This window comes from Chiroxiphia lanceolata, chromosome 13 (genome assembly GCF_009829145.1).
Source record: "Chiroxiphia lanceolata isolate bChiLan1 chromosome 13, bChiLan1.pri, whole genome shotgun sequence".
NCBI lineage: Eukaryota > Metazoa > Chordata > Aves > Passeriformes > Pipridae > Chiroxiphia > Chiroxiphia lanceolata.
In genome coordinates this window covers 12,198,953-12,217,570 of record NC_045649.1, presented here as the reverse complement: position 1 = coordinate 12,217,570, position 18,618 = coordinate 12,198,953, and the positions used below count along the sequence as shown (strand labels likewise).

At 39.3% G+C, this 18,618-nt stretch overlaps 1 protein-coding gene across 2 annotated transcripts in view; it reads left to right on the top strand.

The window, feature by feature from the left end:
• The first annotated feature begins 14,916 nt into the window (after positions 1-14,916).
• Positions 14,917-18,618, top strand: part of TOX3 (TOX high mobility group box family member 3) — a 78,113-nt gene continuing 74,411 nt past the window's right edge. For both annotated transcript variants that reach the window (XM_032701489.1, XM_032701488.1), the window contains exon 1: positions 14,917-15,138. In XM_032701489.1, coding sequence (XP_032557380.1) covers positions 15,001-15,138 — 138 coding nt within the window. In that variant the 5' untranslated portion in view covers positions 14,917-15,000. The remainder of the gene's footprint in view (positions 15,139-18,618) is intronic.

The following is an 18,618-nucleotide window of genomic DNA, read 5'->3' as shown; positions in this document are numbered from 1 at the left end:
AACCATGATGTGACTCAGATGTCAAGGTAGGACTTTTCAATGCCTGTAATATAAACAAAAGTTAATTCAGTCTCTTTTTAAAAATTTCTATATATATTGGACTTAAGAAACAGAGAGTGTATTTTTTCCCCATGCTCTACAAGAATGAGCAGACAGGCTGAGGTTCTGTTTGATCTCTTCTGTATCCCAATCACATGCCCACCATGCAGGTTTAACATGTTGCTTCCTATTGCCCCCAGTCCCTGCTGAGGAATTGGCCTCTGCATGTCCTGCCCGAATGAAGCCCTGAGGATGGTGGGACAGTCCTGAGCAGTTGTGTGCAACCTCAGCAGTTTCCACGGTTACCTTGTCTTTCAAGTTTGGGCCACGAGAAGTGGAAAACCAAAGTGAAGAGAGTGATGGCTTATAAAACTCTGCCAACTTTAACTTTATTTGTTTTCTGACAAAATAAGAGTGGCTTTGCTTGCGTAAGTATTTGAGTCACCTCATTTAATATTTGCCTATTTACTTTATGGCCTGAAGTGTCCCTGTACTAGAAAGGTGAGTTGTGGGTTTGCAAAATAAGTTCAGCCTGTTTGAGAAAAGTGCTGCAGAGGAGAGTATTTCACTCACTGTTTTTTAGAACTGAGCTGAAAGTCCCCTAAGATCTTTTTTTATGCAAGGAATCCTACCGAAGAATAATCATGATTTATTATTTTAGAGAAGTCATGATGAGGTGAAATGTGCCTGTTGGTCTGGTTGGAGAGCAGACCAACCTAGTTGCTAGTGAGTGTGGAGTGGTCCAGGTTGCCTGCACAGGCTTCTTTTGTTCTGCACCAAGTTTCCAGAGGAAGTGTTTGAAGGAGGTAGGAAGCCTGACTGTCATTCCTTTTTCTTTTGCTGACAATTGTTTAACATCATTAAAAAGCCTATTATGGTAGGAGAGATGCCACTAAAATACTCCTTAAGCTGGGAGAAAATTAGAAGCAGTACAGGAGAAATGAATGGTGTTACATGTATTAAAAAGGTGTCAGAGAGTGCTCCCTGCATTGCCACCCAGCTCTAAAAATCATTGATCATCTGAGAGGTTCTCTCTGTCCCTCACCATGGTCTGAGGCTACCTGCTCCACTTAGATTCTTTTGGGACTTCTGCAGTTTTCCAGCCATGTAATAGGTACTTGTGGAATCCTGCCTTGGATAGTTTTCCTTTTCCATAGTGAGTTTTCACTAATTTTGGTCCTGAAGATCTATTTAAAGTCCAGAAATAATGAGGTGGACTTTGTGTCAGTAAAAGGAGTTGGAGGTATCGGGCAGTGGTGTGTTGGGAAGGAGTTGGAAAGCCTAACTTACAGAAACTTCTGTAAGTTAAGGTGGAAGAGAGCTCCTCTCATCTTCATTCCAAGCCTGTAGGCAGGTTTCTTTCCCACAGACAGTAGCACAAAGCATAGGAGCCTTTTGTAACTTATCTACTGTGAGGCCTAACCAAAGTCTCCTGAGTCTTAATAAAGATTGCAGTCATCCCCAGTGTGGTTCAGTTTTGCAATAAAGGTTGGTGCATTTCAATAACTTCTGAGTTTTCCAGAGACAGGCTCTGCCTGAGCAAGGAGACATGGGATCCATGAAAGACAGAGCATCATTTAGTGTTCGTATCAAGGAGTGGTGGGATTTTTCCACACCACCTTAGAATCTGTTATGGTGGATCATGCCTTTAGAAAAACTAATTTATAATGTCTCAAGTAGAAAGTGGATCATAAGTGCTCCCTCTTTTTGTACAAAGCCACTGCTGTCAGACCACAAGGCAAATCCAGGGGGGGGTTCTGTTTTCCATTTACCTTACTTTTCAATTGATTGGTCAGTGGTGTGTATCCTTTTTCAGTTTCTTTATTCCCTCTCTTTCAGACTTGGAATATTGTTGCCTGAAATCCTGAGGGTAACATTATAGATTTCTTTTCATTTCACACAGAGACCTTTAAACACACACCATACCTGAATTGCCCCTCCATCTGGCTTTAACTCACCCTGGGTGTGTAAGCCAAATCACAGACTGAATGCTATAATATTGCTCCTTTGCACAATTTAAAAAGGTGAACAATCCTTTTCATAGGTGTGCATAATAAATATAGCATGACTAGAGATGTAAGAATGGTAGAATATCTTGATATGAGGTGTTATAACCAAGCAAGGTTTATAATGAAATCAAAAAGTGCATGAAGAAAGAAAAGCTCTGAAAAGCATGAGGGGATCATGGAAAGGTATGGATGGAAAATATAATAGGAGATTTTCAAAGCAGAAATGTTGTAGCTAGAGAATTATACCTGCCATCCAGTGTGGATATTTATTTGGGATAAATAAAATAGCAGTTGAGACTGTTGAAATGCATATATCAGTCATCTGAAAGATAAAGCTGGTAGGAAAGATTGAAAGATTACAGAACAAAGGGGAAAGTGTAAGTAAAAGGAAAAAAATGAAAGAAGTTTGTACAAAGGCTAAGATAAATAAGAGATTTTCGGAATATACTAGAAATGAGGTCACTGGAGAATGCAGTAGAACTTGAGACATTGCAAAGGTAACCTACCTTTGGTTGAGAAAAATATATTTTTCAGATGTTAAATGTTTTGACTCAGTTTTCTCAATGAAGATAAGGATAATACAAAGAGGAGACAAAGAAAAAGAATAAGGAATTAATATAGGCTCTGAATACTGACAAAATCCAGGGCTTTAACCATCAACTCATTTCGGTGAGAAGTTGAAACACTCAGGAAGAGACATGAAGATGGTGACCATAGTCCTAGACTGTTAGTTCCTGGCAGATTTTAAGTCATGATAGATGTTTGGGATAGTCTGTGGTTACAAGAGGATAGTTTTGCACGTAGCAGTTTCCTTTATTCTTGTGTATTATGTGCTTTTTTTCCTAGTTTGCTATAGAGGGGAGGGCACCAAAATGGGACCAAGTTGAGGCTGATGTGGAGAAGCAGGAATGAGAGGCCACATCCTCATTCTATTTGGGTTAGGGTATTTAATGGTAAATTTAACAAGTAGAGCAGAAGAGAAGAAAGAATCTGCCAAAGCAACGTCTCACAGTGCTTTGCTAGTGCTTGTGTCCTTCATGTCATACATAATCTAGCCCAAACTGTTCTATTATACAGTAAGAAAAACTAGACATATGGAATTTCTGTACAGGCAATTTTGGGTTGTATATACTCTTAAATAATATGTATTCTATATATACCTATAGTTTCAGATGCTAAGTATGCTAGATATATGTAAATCCTCCCTAGAAGGAGAAAACAAAGATATACAAAGACATCTTTTGATAGGAGAAGGGGTAATTTTCAGAAGCTGACATAAAAATTTGAGAAAACACAGTGAAACAGTATTTAGGAGAACAGAGAAGGCCATGAGCTTACAATCAAGTAAAGAATGTATAACATGCTTTAAATAAAGAAAAAGAATCAGAGCAAAGTATGAAATTATGTGAAATGCAAATATAGAGGCTTCATGTAGTCTGATATTGGTAAGAGATGACAGCATCATGGTAATGCTCAAAAGACCAGTCTCTGGTTTTAGTTTGGTTTTTTTTTAAAGTTATTGTACAATCAAAAAAGGTTCAAAACTGATGCTAGTACAGTACAAGGGCAGAGAGACCTTAGTTATTTGTTCAAGTTAGAGAAAGCAGGTTTGTAGAAGAGAAGAGATTAAGAGGTCATCTCATTGAGTCAGAGATAATTCCGAAGGGAATAGGCAGGATAAATGCTACCAGGTTAGTTGAACTCTTCTGAGATGCAAGAACAAAGGAGCATGAACTAAAAGAAATCAATGGCAGCTATATTTATTTGGAATTTCTTACACAAATCGGGAGCAATTGCATATATAAGATATTTCACTAAGGACAGTAAGATGAAGAAATAATTGAAACAATAATTTAAAGGGTTAGTGTATCTAAGATTTTAAAAGTGTAGACATTTAACATTAGCATTTGCAGTGAGTTGTTTTCTTTGCAAATAATTATACATAATCTTTTTGCAAGGCAGCTCTATTGGAATAAAAGTAGGCAGAAAAACTTTGAAATAGAAATTCTAATTTTGAAGTGGTTATAACTCTGGTTATTGGGAATTTTCCTGCGGTGATTCTCCAGCAGCACAAGTAAGTTGCGTGTGGAAAGAGGAAGTAAAAATTACTTCATTAAATATATTTTCATGTCTACCATTTACCCTGTTTGAAATCATGTATGGCAGAAGCAATTGTGTCATCAGAGGAGTTATTTTATTTTTGTGTTTTGTTTTTTTTTTAAATTAATTTAAGTTTACATATGTGTAGAGGAGTACACAAATGCACACCACACACAGACATAAATATATATATAAGTGGTATCACAACCCATAAATTTGCCTGCTGTACATCTGAAGAAAAATTTTGAGAGCACTTCAGGGACGGGTGCTTCCCAAGAGCCTCCCTGTTTAACGAGGAGCTCCCCTTATGCCTCAGCCATGGTTCTCCTCTGTGACACAGCACTTAATGGAAAAATGTTAACTGAAATGTGGGGTAGAAGGGACGTGAGAATTTTTTTGCCAGAGACAAATAAACTCCTGTTCCAATGGCAGAAGGGAGAATTCTGTCGGTACACAGACTAACACATGCTGTGTTTCTGGTTATACTTAGGAGTCACTCAAAAGCTCAGATGAGGCTGTAGCATCCTGCCTGGAAACGAGAACCTCTCTGCCAGGGTGGTGATGGATCTTCAGATTCACTCTGTGAGAGAGAAAATCTAATTTCCAATAGCTGAAGCTCAGGTATGATGCAAGACCACTTCTATTCATCCAGAGATGACCGCCTCTATAGAAACTGTCAGCAGAGGTCCCTATGGTCTGCTGAAACCTGGATCTTCCATTTTATTTCAAGGATATGAAGATGGACATAAATGTAAGTTTATAGTAAATGATGAAGCACACTGAAGAGTGGAGAGTGGTGTATGATTGGGGAGATGATTGAATATTGAATTGCTGTACATTGAAGCAGGAACATTGATTACTGTGGATTTTAAATATTAGTGGGGGAATATCTACTATTCAGGACATTTAGGATGTGTGCTTGAGAAATTTAAATATATGTGCATAACCCTAAAAAACACCTATAGACTCAGAATCATTCCCAAAACTTGCCTAGATTGTGTTTTGCTTCATTAAGCTCATAGCAAAGATAGGATTTTCCTTTCCCGTTCTCAGGCAAACTGGGCTCCAAATTGGTTCAAATCCTGGTAATCCAGCCTGAAGAATGAAATATTCCTGAAAAGAGGGGGTATGCTGTCTGAACTACAGATCTGTGCCAGGGCTGCTGCTCTTACAGGCACATCCACGCTGGCTTTAAATTAGGTTGCTCAGGCAGTGATGTAGCCGCAGCAGCAGAGCCGCACAGGGCACGCTGTTTACCCAGTTTTTCAGCCATGGAACAACATTCACATCAGTGAATGCAGTGGAGACATACCCAGAATAAGAATGTGATTTATTCTTTCAATGTGAGAAGCAGCTATATGTTCAACAAAGGCTTTCCTTAGACTAATGGCCAAAGTAGGCCCCAGTGCAGCTCCTCTATAGACCGAGAAGAAAGGATTGTTTGTTGAGGCTCAACTGTCCCCAAAAACCAGTCTGCTGAGTGGATTCCGTCATGTATGAGTTCTCTGCTCACTTCATTGTCACGGGTGTTTCCGCAAGCCTGCCATGCACGGTATAACTGGGGAATTTACTACAGCAGTTGCTGATGGAGCAAATAATTCAAAGTCCTGTCACAGCTTGGAAAGAACAGATGACTACTATAAACCAGTTCAATATATCTAAGATATTGTTTACCGATGGAATACAGGACAATGTGATTTTTCTATAGACCCTCTCATTCTCGAGGAATGGCAAAGCATTTAGTGAAGGAATGAGTTAGAGTTGTGGTTGTTCAGTCCAGAGCAATGGCTGGTTTAGCTTTTCAATGCAAAATCATTATGTGCTCAGCAGTAGCTCACAGAGCCATGGCCAGTAAGAGCTGTCGTGCTGAGACAGGGACACTGGCCCTGACACTCTCTTTGTCCCCTCAAACTGTTTGTGGTATTGCTTACTCTCTCCTCAGATGGGTACCAGAGGAAGAAAGAAGGAAACTTTTGTTAATTCTTAGGCTTTCCCCAATACCAGTGACAATAACTTTGACCATGTGGCGCCTCTAATTGTGAATTGCCAGGGCTGCAGTTGGTTGAGCCCTGGTTTGCGTGTAGGAACTCTGTTCTCCACAACTATTTTCTTGGTTGGTGTGTGCCTCCTGTATTCTTGTGAAACAAATATGTACTCTTGAGCTTCAGCGTGGGTAGCTACCCTTCCTGAATAGTGGAAACAGCCAAGGAGGAAAAGTGCACTATTTGCTTTCCAGGGAGATTTGACTGCAGCTGAATTTCAGAGCCAGTTATGCATGTACTTCATGTAAACTAATGCTCCTCACAATTGCTGGTTTTAAACCCAGTTTATAATATCACTCATTTTGGATGTTACTCATATCAAGCCTTTTGAAATACTGTTTTAATTCACATATCTCTAGCACTGATTCTTGAATGTAATGTGTTCTTTGCCTTTCTTAGTATTCAGTTTAGGTTGTCATTGTGGAAAAGTAAGGCCAGTCTTCCCAGCAGTGAGGTTTGTGATGCAGAGCAAATGGCTGTGCTTTCACAACCAGCTTGCATGTTTGAACTGCACTTTAGCATGGTTTTGGTGCTTGCACAATATGCAGTAAACCTGACTGGAAGTGTAAGGTGGAAGTCATTGCTCTAAAATAAAGGTGATCAGCTGAAGAAGGCAATGTAAGTCTAGGAAGCTTGCAGAAGAAGGAGAAAAAATGCATGTATTCAGTTGTCTTAGGTGAAGCTTGGTTTTAAACCACATGCTGAAGCAGAGACCAGTCAAAAAGGGACTAAAACTGCTGAGCCAGAAGATCACACTGCTCATGTTGCATAGATTATTTTTCTGTGTTCTGCTGCCTCTAAATAGCCCATGTAAGTTTTCCATTAGTGGTGGAAATCTAGAAATTAGTTGGACTAGCATTACTCATCTTCTATTTGCAAATAATACCAAGGTGGTGTTGAAATACAGCTTTTAACCTTTGAGAAACATATGGCCTGAAAACAAGGGAAATGGCTTTTGCCCTGTGCTGTTGTCATCAGGGACACTCAAATCGCTCTCCTTAATCTGCAGCAGAGAGTATAGTTTTTATAATACTCTGGGAACCTGAACCACAGTGTGGTTAAACAAAGCCTAGCAAAGCTTGCCGAGCAGATGCACAGCCTTGGATGTTGCAGGCAGTGTGGCTCCTCTCTGCACTGCACAACCTGACTTTAGCTCTGTGGCAAATGAGGCAGAACCCCATGAGCAGTGTATCCCTGTTTGGGCACTTTGGCTTTATAGTAACAGCATGCTGCAGGTAGGGAAATGCTGGGTTTCTGATGGAGGTGGCTGGAGGCAGAGTTTCATTCCAGAATGCCCTGCAGGTTCTCTCCGTGTGCAGCTCTCAGCATGGGCTGGTGCCTTGATGAGATTACGACTTGGGTTTTGTCACATGCTTGATACACCGTGCAGGCACTGTCAGTGTGCAACTGGCAGGACACAAAGGTGCCATGGCATCGTGGGCAGAAATGGCTGGAATTTGGTGGCAAAACGCAAAAAAGCTGGGAAGACCTGAGGAAGATTCCTCAAGGGACAGGAAAGGGTTTATGGAAGTCACTAGCTACCTACAGTAACTGCCTTGGAGCTGCTGGAGTCCCAGAGTGCTTTCCTTCAGTGTCGTTTTTCTGGTAATTATTTAAATACAAATAATAAGAAAAACAAGTAAAATTGTCTATTCCAATTTTTCTAATATTTCCACTCACTGATTCTTCAGGCAGCTCACAGGTGTCTCAGAGCTTTGTCTTGAATAAATACATAACAATAGAATATTTGCAATACTATTTTCCTCATTTAAGATATCATATACTGAGGTTATAATAAAGCAAATGTGGGGGAGCAAGCAGACTTTTCCTGAGAGTCCTGAATTTGCTTTGCCTAACAGGATAGGCTTTTTAAGCTGAATTACCACAAATCCTTCAATGAGTGAGTTTTAGGACAAATATTAAATGTGAATTTTAAGTTACTTGTTGAAGAATATTCATCTTGAATTTATTCTGAATGGATGAAAATGAGATTTTGCAGAAGATGATCAATTATTTCCACTTATCCCTCACAAAGAAGATGAACTACACACACTGAAGTCAGTAAGAGCTGACAAAAGAAACCCAGTCTAGGAATTCACAGTAGATATTCACATAAAAAAATACTCACAATTTATAGAACAGTAAGTTTCATACTCAGAGCATGGGACATGCTAATGGATCCTCAGCTTTGTTCTCCTAGTTCCAGCCCTTGCACATCATGCAGTGGTGCCTCAGCACAGGTCCACAGCCCCTCTCCAGCCTGGATATTTAGTGGCTGACATATGGAACCCCAGAGCAGGACAGAGATTGTGACTTCATGCTCCACAAATGCAGAATTTCTTTTGGTTAGACTCAGCTCTCAGAACCTGTTTGTCATGCAGGTTTTCTCAGATGTGGCTTGTCATACAGGGCCTCACAGATCAGTGTTTAGACATGTGAGTGCTCTGGTTTCAACCCATGTGGACAAATGCAGATTGATTGAGAAGACAATACCCTGAAGGCCTCTGATTCAAACAAGCACTTCAGCCATGTGGAGTATTTCGTTTTTAATGATGCACACATTTGGACAAAAACACAAGCCGCTCATGAGACTTCATGAGCAAAAGGAGAGGCTGTGTTGGTCAGCCCTTTTTTTCTGCTGGAAATCATTAATTCAGGTCACCCTTTTACTGTAAAAGTATGGAAGCAGGAGTGAGTCAAACCTAAGGGGGGTGGAGTTGCTTCATTGCATACAGAATGTGGAAGAAGGGTGAGAGGGTGGGGAGAAGAGCTGCTGCACCATCATGATCCTGATCCCCAACACACCACAGGGATGGATCCCAGACCTTGTGGTGTCACCCCGTGGGCCCTGCAGGTAGAGCTGCCCCATCCCCTGTCCCCACTCAATGTGCTCTTGGTGGGAGAGAAACTTGCAGAGCTAAGGCTGTGATTGCTGTGAAGCAAGGGCGCTGCAGTACCTCAGCAGCTGGATGGACCTTATTAAAAGTGAGAGAAAAAAAAGCCCACAAAACCAAGTTTTGGAAAAATCCTTGCCAAACAATACCTGTTGTGGGAACTGCTTTCAGTGAGATGCAAACGTGTTATCCTTTCATTTCTGCAACGGTTCTGAGCTGCTTCATTAATAACAGACTTGTTTGGGAGAGTGACAAGATGGGAACCAGCACTGTAATTACACACTGCTCTTTTTGTGAAGACTGCCATGAAAACAACGGTGTGTTCTCATTTTCTCCAAAGGCAAGCAAGGAAACAAATTTCTAACACCTTGCCCTATGTTACAGCTGGATGCTGTTCCAGAATGACATGAATCAATTAAAAGTGAAAATGTAATCCATAGAAACATTATTCAGCAGGCTTCATACAAAAGAAGGCATTTCTACTTGCCTAATTAAAGGATAGTGAAAAAAGCTGTATATTTTTGGTAATAGTTGTGGAAGTACATTGCTTTTTTCTCAGAAGTCAGATAATCATAGCACAAACAATTAATAAAAGAAAAATGTTTCCTTTTCCTGGAGTTGGCTAATTAAAAACTTTCTCCCTCATCAATTCAATGAACATCGAAGGAGACATCCCATGGCTTTTTAGTATCTGGAATGCCATATTTATTTTTCAGTTGAAAAACTGTATTATAGTGAACTGCCATACACACAGTTTACCTGGACTCTTTAAATAAAATAGTGATAATCTTTATCACTGCTCTCTTGACTTTGTTTCAACATTCTTTTTAATGCAAATTTCCTAATCTAACTTGTAAAACATTTAGTATTTAGAATATACTCCTTTAAGATCCATCAAAAGAGGCAAAGCTGCATAACAATGCCTGGTGCTGGAGCATTGTGAGCCTGCTACAAAGGAATGAGGTGATTCTTTCTTTCAGGTCAGAAGGTCAGGCTTCACTGCATTAATTTTGCTGAGTCTCTTTGTTATTTATAACAAACAAGGTCATTTATTTTCATTTCCTTGTTTCTAATTGCATGCATCTCCTTTGGAGTATGAACTCGGTAAACAGGTGGCTGAAATGCTGGGGAAAATGCTTGAAGCTGTTCCAGAAAAAGGGCATGTCCCACACTGGTAAAGCAATTTGATGAGTTAGAGACTTAGTCATAGCAGGATGTGCACCTGCTTGAAAGCAAACACACTTCTCTTTGGCACACACAGATACATGCAAATTAAAAGAGATTATTTCACTCTGAATGGTGGGTTGATATTTGATCAAATTTAACATTGTATATTTTAAATAAACCCTTGGTGTATATTAGTGAAATACCATCTCTTTTCAGATGCTTTTGATTTTTTTTTTTCGACTTCTCTTTGAGTATTACCAATGAATGATATTTCTTCACTAGCTGAGCCTACAAAAAGAGTATGTCTCTGGAGGAGAACTTTATCAGGGAATCTTTATGATGAGAACTACCTCCATGCACTGAGAAAAAAAAAAAAAAAAGGGATAATGAAAAGCTAGGATGTTTGACTGACAAGGAATAAACCAGATCTTAAATTTTTTATTCAGAAACGAATTCCCACAAATTAAAGGGCATTTATTGGAGGGATAGCAGTATGTCTTTTTAATCCTGTAAGACCCATGTTTCCAGGCAGCCCAAACAGAACTCCTAAATATATTCATGGGCAGCTTTTGCATAGCTAGTTATTGAATTTGTATTTCAAAATATAGGCCCTGTATGGCTAAATCTGTGGTTGCTTTGTCCTGAAAGATGAGATACACTGTGGGCTACCTTGATTTCAGGGGTAGTTCAGAATATAGTAGGAAGCAGTAATTGTCTGGCATGACTGAGCTCCTCTTGGTTGAGAATGGGTCCAGGGCTGAATCCATAAGTGAAACAGAGGGAGCTTTTTTAGCAAGGTCTCCTACTTCCCCAGAGAATGGGAGATACCACACCCTGTGTCCATAGGCTCTGCATGAGCTTTGGAGCTTAAGAAACTGCCTTTGAGCAAGGGGGAAATGTGGGAGGAAAGCTGGAGAGATGAACATGCCATTCCAGGGGACAATTGTTTTGTCCGTTTTCTAAGATTGGGCATCGAGGGGTTGTTTGGAGGAGGCTCTGCAAGGGGCAAGTATCCTCCTGCTTAAATTGTTGTTTTCTGCAGATTATTTCCTAAGAGTGGGGCAGCAGAGGCAATTTGATTGTAAGGATTGTGCTACAGCTTTCATTGTTTAGGATGCATACTGTAGCCTTTCTATGAGACGATTACTGTCCTGGGCTTCTCTTTCCATGCATATGAAAATACACTTTGTAATTTCAGGGAGAAAATATCTTTAAATGGTATGTTGGAGGAAAGAAAATATTTTGTATTTCTAAAAATGATAAAAATCCAAACCCTTTCTTCAGCAAAATATTTGTTTCTTGAATGTAATTATAAATGTCATTGTACATTCTTCCTGACTTCAATGCTTATCTTGAGGAGTTCAGTGAAAATAAATTGTTTTCATGAAAGCAGAGAAGCCATTTGATAAACACACTGTCTCAGAAAATTGTTCCTGAAGCAGAGGTCGTTCTCTCACTTTAAAAGAAAGAGAATATGTTTTAGAAAACAAGCCAGGCAGCAGAAAAAAGCATTTTTTGTTTCAGACAATTCATTTTAAAAAGCAATGTGTAAATCATATGGAAAATTCTGCATTGATTATTTTGACTGCTGTAGAACCCTGGAATAAATGAAGTTGAAATAGACTTATATCAAAGAACATTGCATTTAGTAGCAAGTCAGAGTGTTATTTTACTACTGATTTTTTTTTTTTGGATTTGGTTTTGTGATCAGATGTTTTATTAAATATTAGCCATTCATGGAAATGAGGACTGATTCTTTAAGAACAGCTTGGCACATACTGTTCATGAGCTTGAGGAAATTGTCTGGAGAACTGGAATCTGTCTTCAGCTTTTCAATGTTGAAAATGTGGCCCATTGAGCCATCAGAAGAAAAAAAAAGCTCATAACAACATAAGTCCTGAATGAAAGTATAGCAGTTTGTTTGGAGAAGTTATTGCAGTCCTAATTACACCTTCAGAAATCTGTTTGTTAATTTTTAATCTGATGAGATTATGTATGTGTCTACTACTAAGCCCCAAACTCGATTGTACAACTCCTTATAAAATAGTGCTTCAATTTTTTTAATCCTCAGCTAGAATTATGCTGCTATTAATACCAGTGTTATTAATATGCTCTCAGAAGACTACATCATTAATTAGGAGACCTAAAGGATAACTAATGGGTCCTTTGGAAGACTATTCCCAGTTATTGTATGGATCTGATCTATCCAAATAAAGCTGTATGTCTACAGTCTTATCAAATTTTGTTTATATCTTTGTATTCTCTAGAACTGATCACTATTTTATGTAATAACAAATGCTAGTAGAAGGTGTGACATTAATATCATGGTAACTCACTGTAACATTTGAAAGGGACATGATGATAGCAGCATTTTTAAATAATGACTTCTGTTTTTAAGGCATGACTGTCAAACTATAGCTTTTTACCTTATATCTTGGCAGTGTCTCATCACTGGCTTCCAAGAGATGACCAAGAGCCCATCCCTTCCACAGCCACCAACAAAGGATGTGTATTGTGGTCACTGAGAGTGTACACAACCCCCTTCCCAGCTCCCAGGGACAGCCAGGGCACTGCTCCCCTTCTCCCCAGGGTACCACAGAGCTCTCAAGGGTGAGTGTGTGCTTTACAGTGCAATGTGTGCACCTTAATACATCAGAGGTCATAGAGCTGTATGTGTATGTTTCATTACCTAATAGAACATTGGAGGAAATAAAAACAGAAAAACATGTATGAGTGAGTCTGTTGCAGACACAAGGGTTAAATGTAACCTTTCTCACCTGGAAAAACCCTTCACCATATCTCACTAAGACTTTTCAGATATGTTTCATTAAAATAATTTGTTCAGTAATTAGACTTGGTTCTACTGTAAAATGCAAGTTTCTGCTGGACAAATTCCTTTAAACACAGAAATTAGAAGAAAAAAGAAGAATTTGGATTGCTCGTAGTGAGCATATTTCTCTTTCTGTAGACATTGTCCTTCTAATTTCCCTTTAAAAACTTGGTGCAAGTAGCTTTTTTCTGCCCCTCTTATAATAATTCCAGCAGTTTAAATTCAACAAATATATGATATATGAATGTGGAGAGAGAGGAGAAGAAAAACAGAAACATACCACACAGCCCTATATTTACAGATGATATAAATTTTATATGTGTATATATATATACATGTATGTATATATATACCCACACACACGCACATATACAGTGCCATCTCTAACCAGGTTTTCCTGTTTTGCTTTAAAATGGCATCCGTGGAAGAAAGGAATACACTGCAACAATTTCTTAGTTTCAGTTAATTTTATTCTTTAATGCTAATCTGGAAACGACACTGTTCCAGTCATTGTTCTCCTAAAGTCAATTCTTATATTACTGGACAGTTCCTTTTCTGTTTTCAGTACTGCAGTCAGTTTGTTTTTCAACATGGTCTTTATCTCACAATAACTGTGTACTAGTATGTGAGGATACTATAACACTGCAGTCAATAGCAACAGGATATTCACTCTGCCAAAGAGTAATCCTATATTGTCCATTACACACGGGTTATTTTGGAAGATTGTGGAATACTTTCTTTAAAGCAGCAGAAACCTTTTTGCTGTAACATAGTTCAACAGTATTAGTGGTTGTCTCTGTTCTCTAAACAACTCAAACACCTGTTTTTCTGCTAGAATATCGTGAGAAACATTTTATGTGATTTGAGGTGGTAAAATACTTCAAGTAAGGTAAGAGACTTCAGCACTCCACAGGAACATCAAAGCAGGCCCATGTAAATGTCTGAAAAGTTTAACAATTTTACTTTTTTCCCAGTTTCACAAAATGCATTTCCTGACTTGGGCCTGAAACAAATAGAATTTTCACAAACTAAAACCTTGCAGTTGTGATGTTTTGGTTTTTTTTTTTCCCTGCAACAATACATACTTGTATTTTGAAACAGTGATTTGTATTTATAAGGAATGGCTATAAAAATAGTTTTAAAAAAGTCCTTTGATCTGTAGTTCTCTAGCTGTAGCAACTGAGACAAAGAGAAGGTAAATGATCATCTGGCAGACAAGCACTAAACTCCAGCTCCCCTGATTATTCAGCTTCTCCGATCTGCTGGCTGAAAAGTCTTCCTTTACTGCAGGAAACGTAGTCAGTGACTAATAAGTGTTTATTGATCTCTGCTTGAGATACTTGCTGAGAAATGTAGATATCAATGAATATTTGATCTGATTTAATGTTAAGAACAAAAGTTTTTTCTTTATGGCCTCATTTATATAGGGTATTCATGCCTGCCTGATCACTTATAAATGCCAGTTGACTCTACAATCCAATGAGAAGTGGACTTCAGTGAGACAAACTCTAATGAATTAATATGCTACTAATTGTACTTTTTCTTAGCCAAAAGTTACCAGTGTAGTTGTTGCTTTGAAGGGTAAGTCAAAATATCATTGATTCCCAGCAGCTGTACTTGATAAGTAGAATATAGGTCTAATTCAAAGCCCATTGCAATCAATTAAAGGGACTCTCTATTGATTCGAGGAGCCTTTAGATTCTTTTCTAAACCAGGCCTGGTTGGTGCTGTCTTTATTTTCTCCTGTATTCCACTCCTTTTGTTTTGTGCCCTTCCATCCTGCACATGTCCTACGGGGTGAAGGGCTAAGACACTTTTCCTTGACTGGTGACATCAGGGATGCTGTTTCTCCATCTCCTCTTGTTCCTCCCGGTTCTTACAGAAGCCAACAGACATGGTGTAGGAGACAGGAGAGCCCCATGGGAAATATGGAAGCACAGGCACATCTGGGGAAGGCCCCAGAGGACCAGAGCAGATCCAAGGACAGTGACAGGGACACTGAGGCTGAGCTCCCTGCCTGGGATTGGGAAGCAGCTGAGAGCACGCTGGATCCTAAGGTGATGACTTTCTACTTCTCTTTCTCCCCTTTTCTTTCTCTTTCTTCTTCTACCTTCTTCTTCACAAAATATCTTGTAAGGCAGACCAAGGAATTCTACCAAGTGCCTTGTTGTGTATAGATAAGTTTGCTGAGTTAAGGTCTGCAAAGTGCCTTACTTATTTTGTCTGAATGTTTTCAAATTTGCCAAGTACCTTCTTCTACTTGAATCTTCTGAAGATTGCAAGTAAAAGTTGTTATTGAACCTCCTGAGAATTTGGTTGTTACTCCCACTCACTGCCCAGGGTAAATCCAACCACCTTCCCCTAAACCTGCTGAACAGGCTGGGGCAACACACATGGACCCTGCACTGTGGATATGAATTTCAGGTCTTCTTAATGCTGACTTTGCACTGTAAAACTGGAACAAAGAATTCCAGTCCAGCTTTGGCTTGTTCCACCCCTTCTTCCTCATTTTCCTGCCCCCTTCCATGCTTGCTGTCTGCCACTGGGAGGGAACTGTGTGGCCAGAGACAGAGGGTTGCTGAGGTGCAGGTCTGGTGGAGGACTTGGCTGGCTATCTCAGCATTTGGGTGTTAGGGACCTGCTGTGTTTGCTCTTATCTCTGAGGTTCCTTCCTGACCCTGTGATTTGTTGGAGTAAATCTTCCAGTGCCTTTGACTTCTGTATAGTGACAACAAAAAAAAAAAAGTTACTGAGCCTCTGATAACTATTTCCATGTTACAGATTGGCAGACTGACATAAGGTTTGCAAAGTAGTTTGTAGAGGCTGTAAAGGGTACCAGTTTGTCCTGGTACAAAAAGAAAAAGACTCACCAGGCTTTTGTGGGAATCAGTTAGGACTGGAACATTTCTATTTACCTGTGCAAGTTGAAAGGTTTCTGGGCAGCATTGAGAATTTGTGCAGGCACACTTTCAAGTTTGTATATGACTGATTCACTCAATACAATTTCTGTTCTTACATCAGAAAAGCAGTTTGAGTGTTCTTAATGGCTTTTAAAATTGAATTGTGATGATGAGTCAGAAGAAAGTATAGCTGAAGATGGAACAGAGTCACTGTTTGTGTGTTGCTGACTGAATCATAATTGCTGGCACCAGTAGGCATACATTCAAACCTTTATGGAACAAGGCTTTTCAAAAAGTTTCTTCGAAATCAAGGCTACCCAGGACCAGGGAAATTACTGGAGTACTCCACTTACTGTAGGTTTCCACTTGCTTTCATTAAACCAGCAGAAAAGAAGGGAATATTTACTCAAAATAGCAAATACTTCATACTTCCAACTACTCTGAAAAAAAAAAAAATTAAAAGTAGAATTCCAAAGCCAGAGTTTTACTGAAGGAACTTAAAGAGAATAGCTTGAGAGAAGAGTTTGTTGGACCCCTTTCAAGCATTATGTACAGAAAGTTATAAATGCTTTGGCTCGTATTCCATCTCTAATGTACTCCTGAGACAAATATATTGTAACTAACAAACAGGTATGACGTCATGTATATGGATTAAAAGTCTAGCAGAGGTTACTATATTAGAGAGTCGCTGAGAAAGGAAAACACACACTTGCCTAATTCTTTAGTTTGTAAAATTTTCTCTAGTATCATATCACATAAAATCACATTTTATTTAAAAAGAAAAACAAATTAGCATATATATCCCAGTTTCTCTTCAGTTTTTCTTTAGATCATTTTAGATCACTTATTAATTTCACTGTGGTCTTCCTAAAAGACTGCAAAAGACTTACTTTGAGTACTAGGAAGAGGTAACAAAGCAAGATTATAATCAGGGACTGGATTTTTATTGTTGTCGTTGGAAATATAAAATTTCCATGTTTTAGTTTCAAAAATGTATAAACAGTATTTCAAGACTTTTCATTAACTTCTATTTTGGGGATAAGTGTTTTGCTGAACTTGAGCATAATTACTTTTTTCAACTCTTACTTTTTCCATTTCAATTTTACATTAACTTTCTGAGCCAGTGATGTCAAAATAGAATATTTTGAGGTATTACTCTTATTTTCAGAAGCAACTGTGTTGGAAACTGTATATCCCATGAGAATTCTTAAACTTATCGTTATTTACATCACTCCTGAACTTAACCCTCCTAACCCAGCGGCAGCAGCCGCCTGCCCATGGAGCACCTGGTGTGCCTCCCACCGGCCACCTCTGCTCCACAGGCTCCCATTTCTGGCCCCAGAGCAGAGGCCACTGCTCCAGAAGTGGGACAGAACAGATAGTTGGGCTGCCCTGCCAGGAAGGAGCTGTGCAGCAGCCAAAGCAGGCCATGTGCTGCCCATATATCACATAGGTCTGTAGCCTTTGAGTGGCTGCTCAGTATGGCAAAGGACCCAAATCCTAAACTTGGAATCATTTGCTGTTCGTTCCTTACTGAAGTAGTTTTCCTCTGGATTCAGTGGGAATGTGCTTTCAGTTTTTATTAAAAGTGTAGAGACCTAGAGATAAGCAGTCTGGAAATAGCTGTGTTCATATAGCAGAGCACCCCAAAACTTGATGCCAATGATCTGTTTCTCTACCTGAGAATCTGCTTATTCCAACATGTACGCTTAGGTCTATGGAAATGTTTGTCACCCAAGGAATAAAACAAAGCAGGTATTACTTTATTAACCTCAGTTGAAATGTGTTTGCTGTGCCTGTATGCTACCACTTTTCTGTCACTGTGTCGAAGAAATGCTCTAATGCAATGTTGCATTCTGAAACAGCTTCAGTGTCTTTTTCTGAACAATTTGCTTCTCTCAGGAGCATAAATAATTTTTGCCACAGGTATGGGGTGTGCTTGTGCGAACACTCTGCGCTGTACGTTCCTTAACCATTTTCCTTCTAGCAACAGAGTACATCTTGCAGGGTTTTTTTCCCCCTTTGGTTAAAAATGGTTGACACAATGAATATGAAACTGGATTAGCTATTTAACAGAATATGCCTATTATCTTTGCTATCGAGGAACTTGCCCATTTTCTGCCCAGTTTTCTAGAGAGTTAGATTCTGAATATTCCATGTAAGTACAAATCTGTGTCTGTGTTTAATTCTGCTCTCAGTACATACTAGAGATCTTCACTTCAAAGTGTGATACATCAGAATCAATATCTGGAATAAAGGTGATCTGGTATGTCCTGTGCTACCAGGAACTACTTGTGCAACCATAAATATTGAACATAAGATTTCTAGGAATGGAGTTGGGAAGATGTTCCCTTTTTACATGTTGTAGCTATTGACTGTTTTACAGTTTGCTCCAAGGTGTCTAGACTGTGCAGAATCACGCCTAGAGAAGAAGTGTGGGGCACTAAGCTCTTGAGACAGGTGTCAGTCAGAAGTGGGAGCAGGATGTCTGTCCTTGGCAGCCACGGAGAGATGCAGAGACCTTCCGAGAAGGTCTTGCTGCTGTTGTAGAGTTAAACCTTGTATACTTGTGCTGTCATTGCTATTTTGCAACCAAATGGAGTAAATTCAGTCTGGGGTGCACTTTTAGTCGTATTA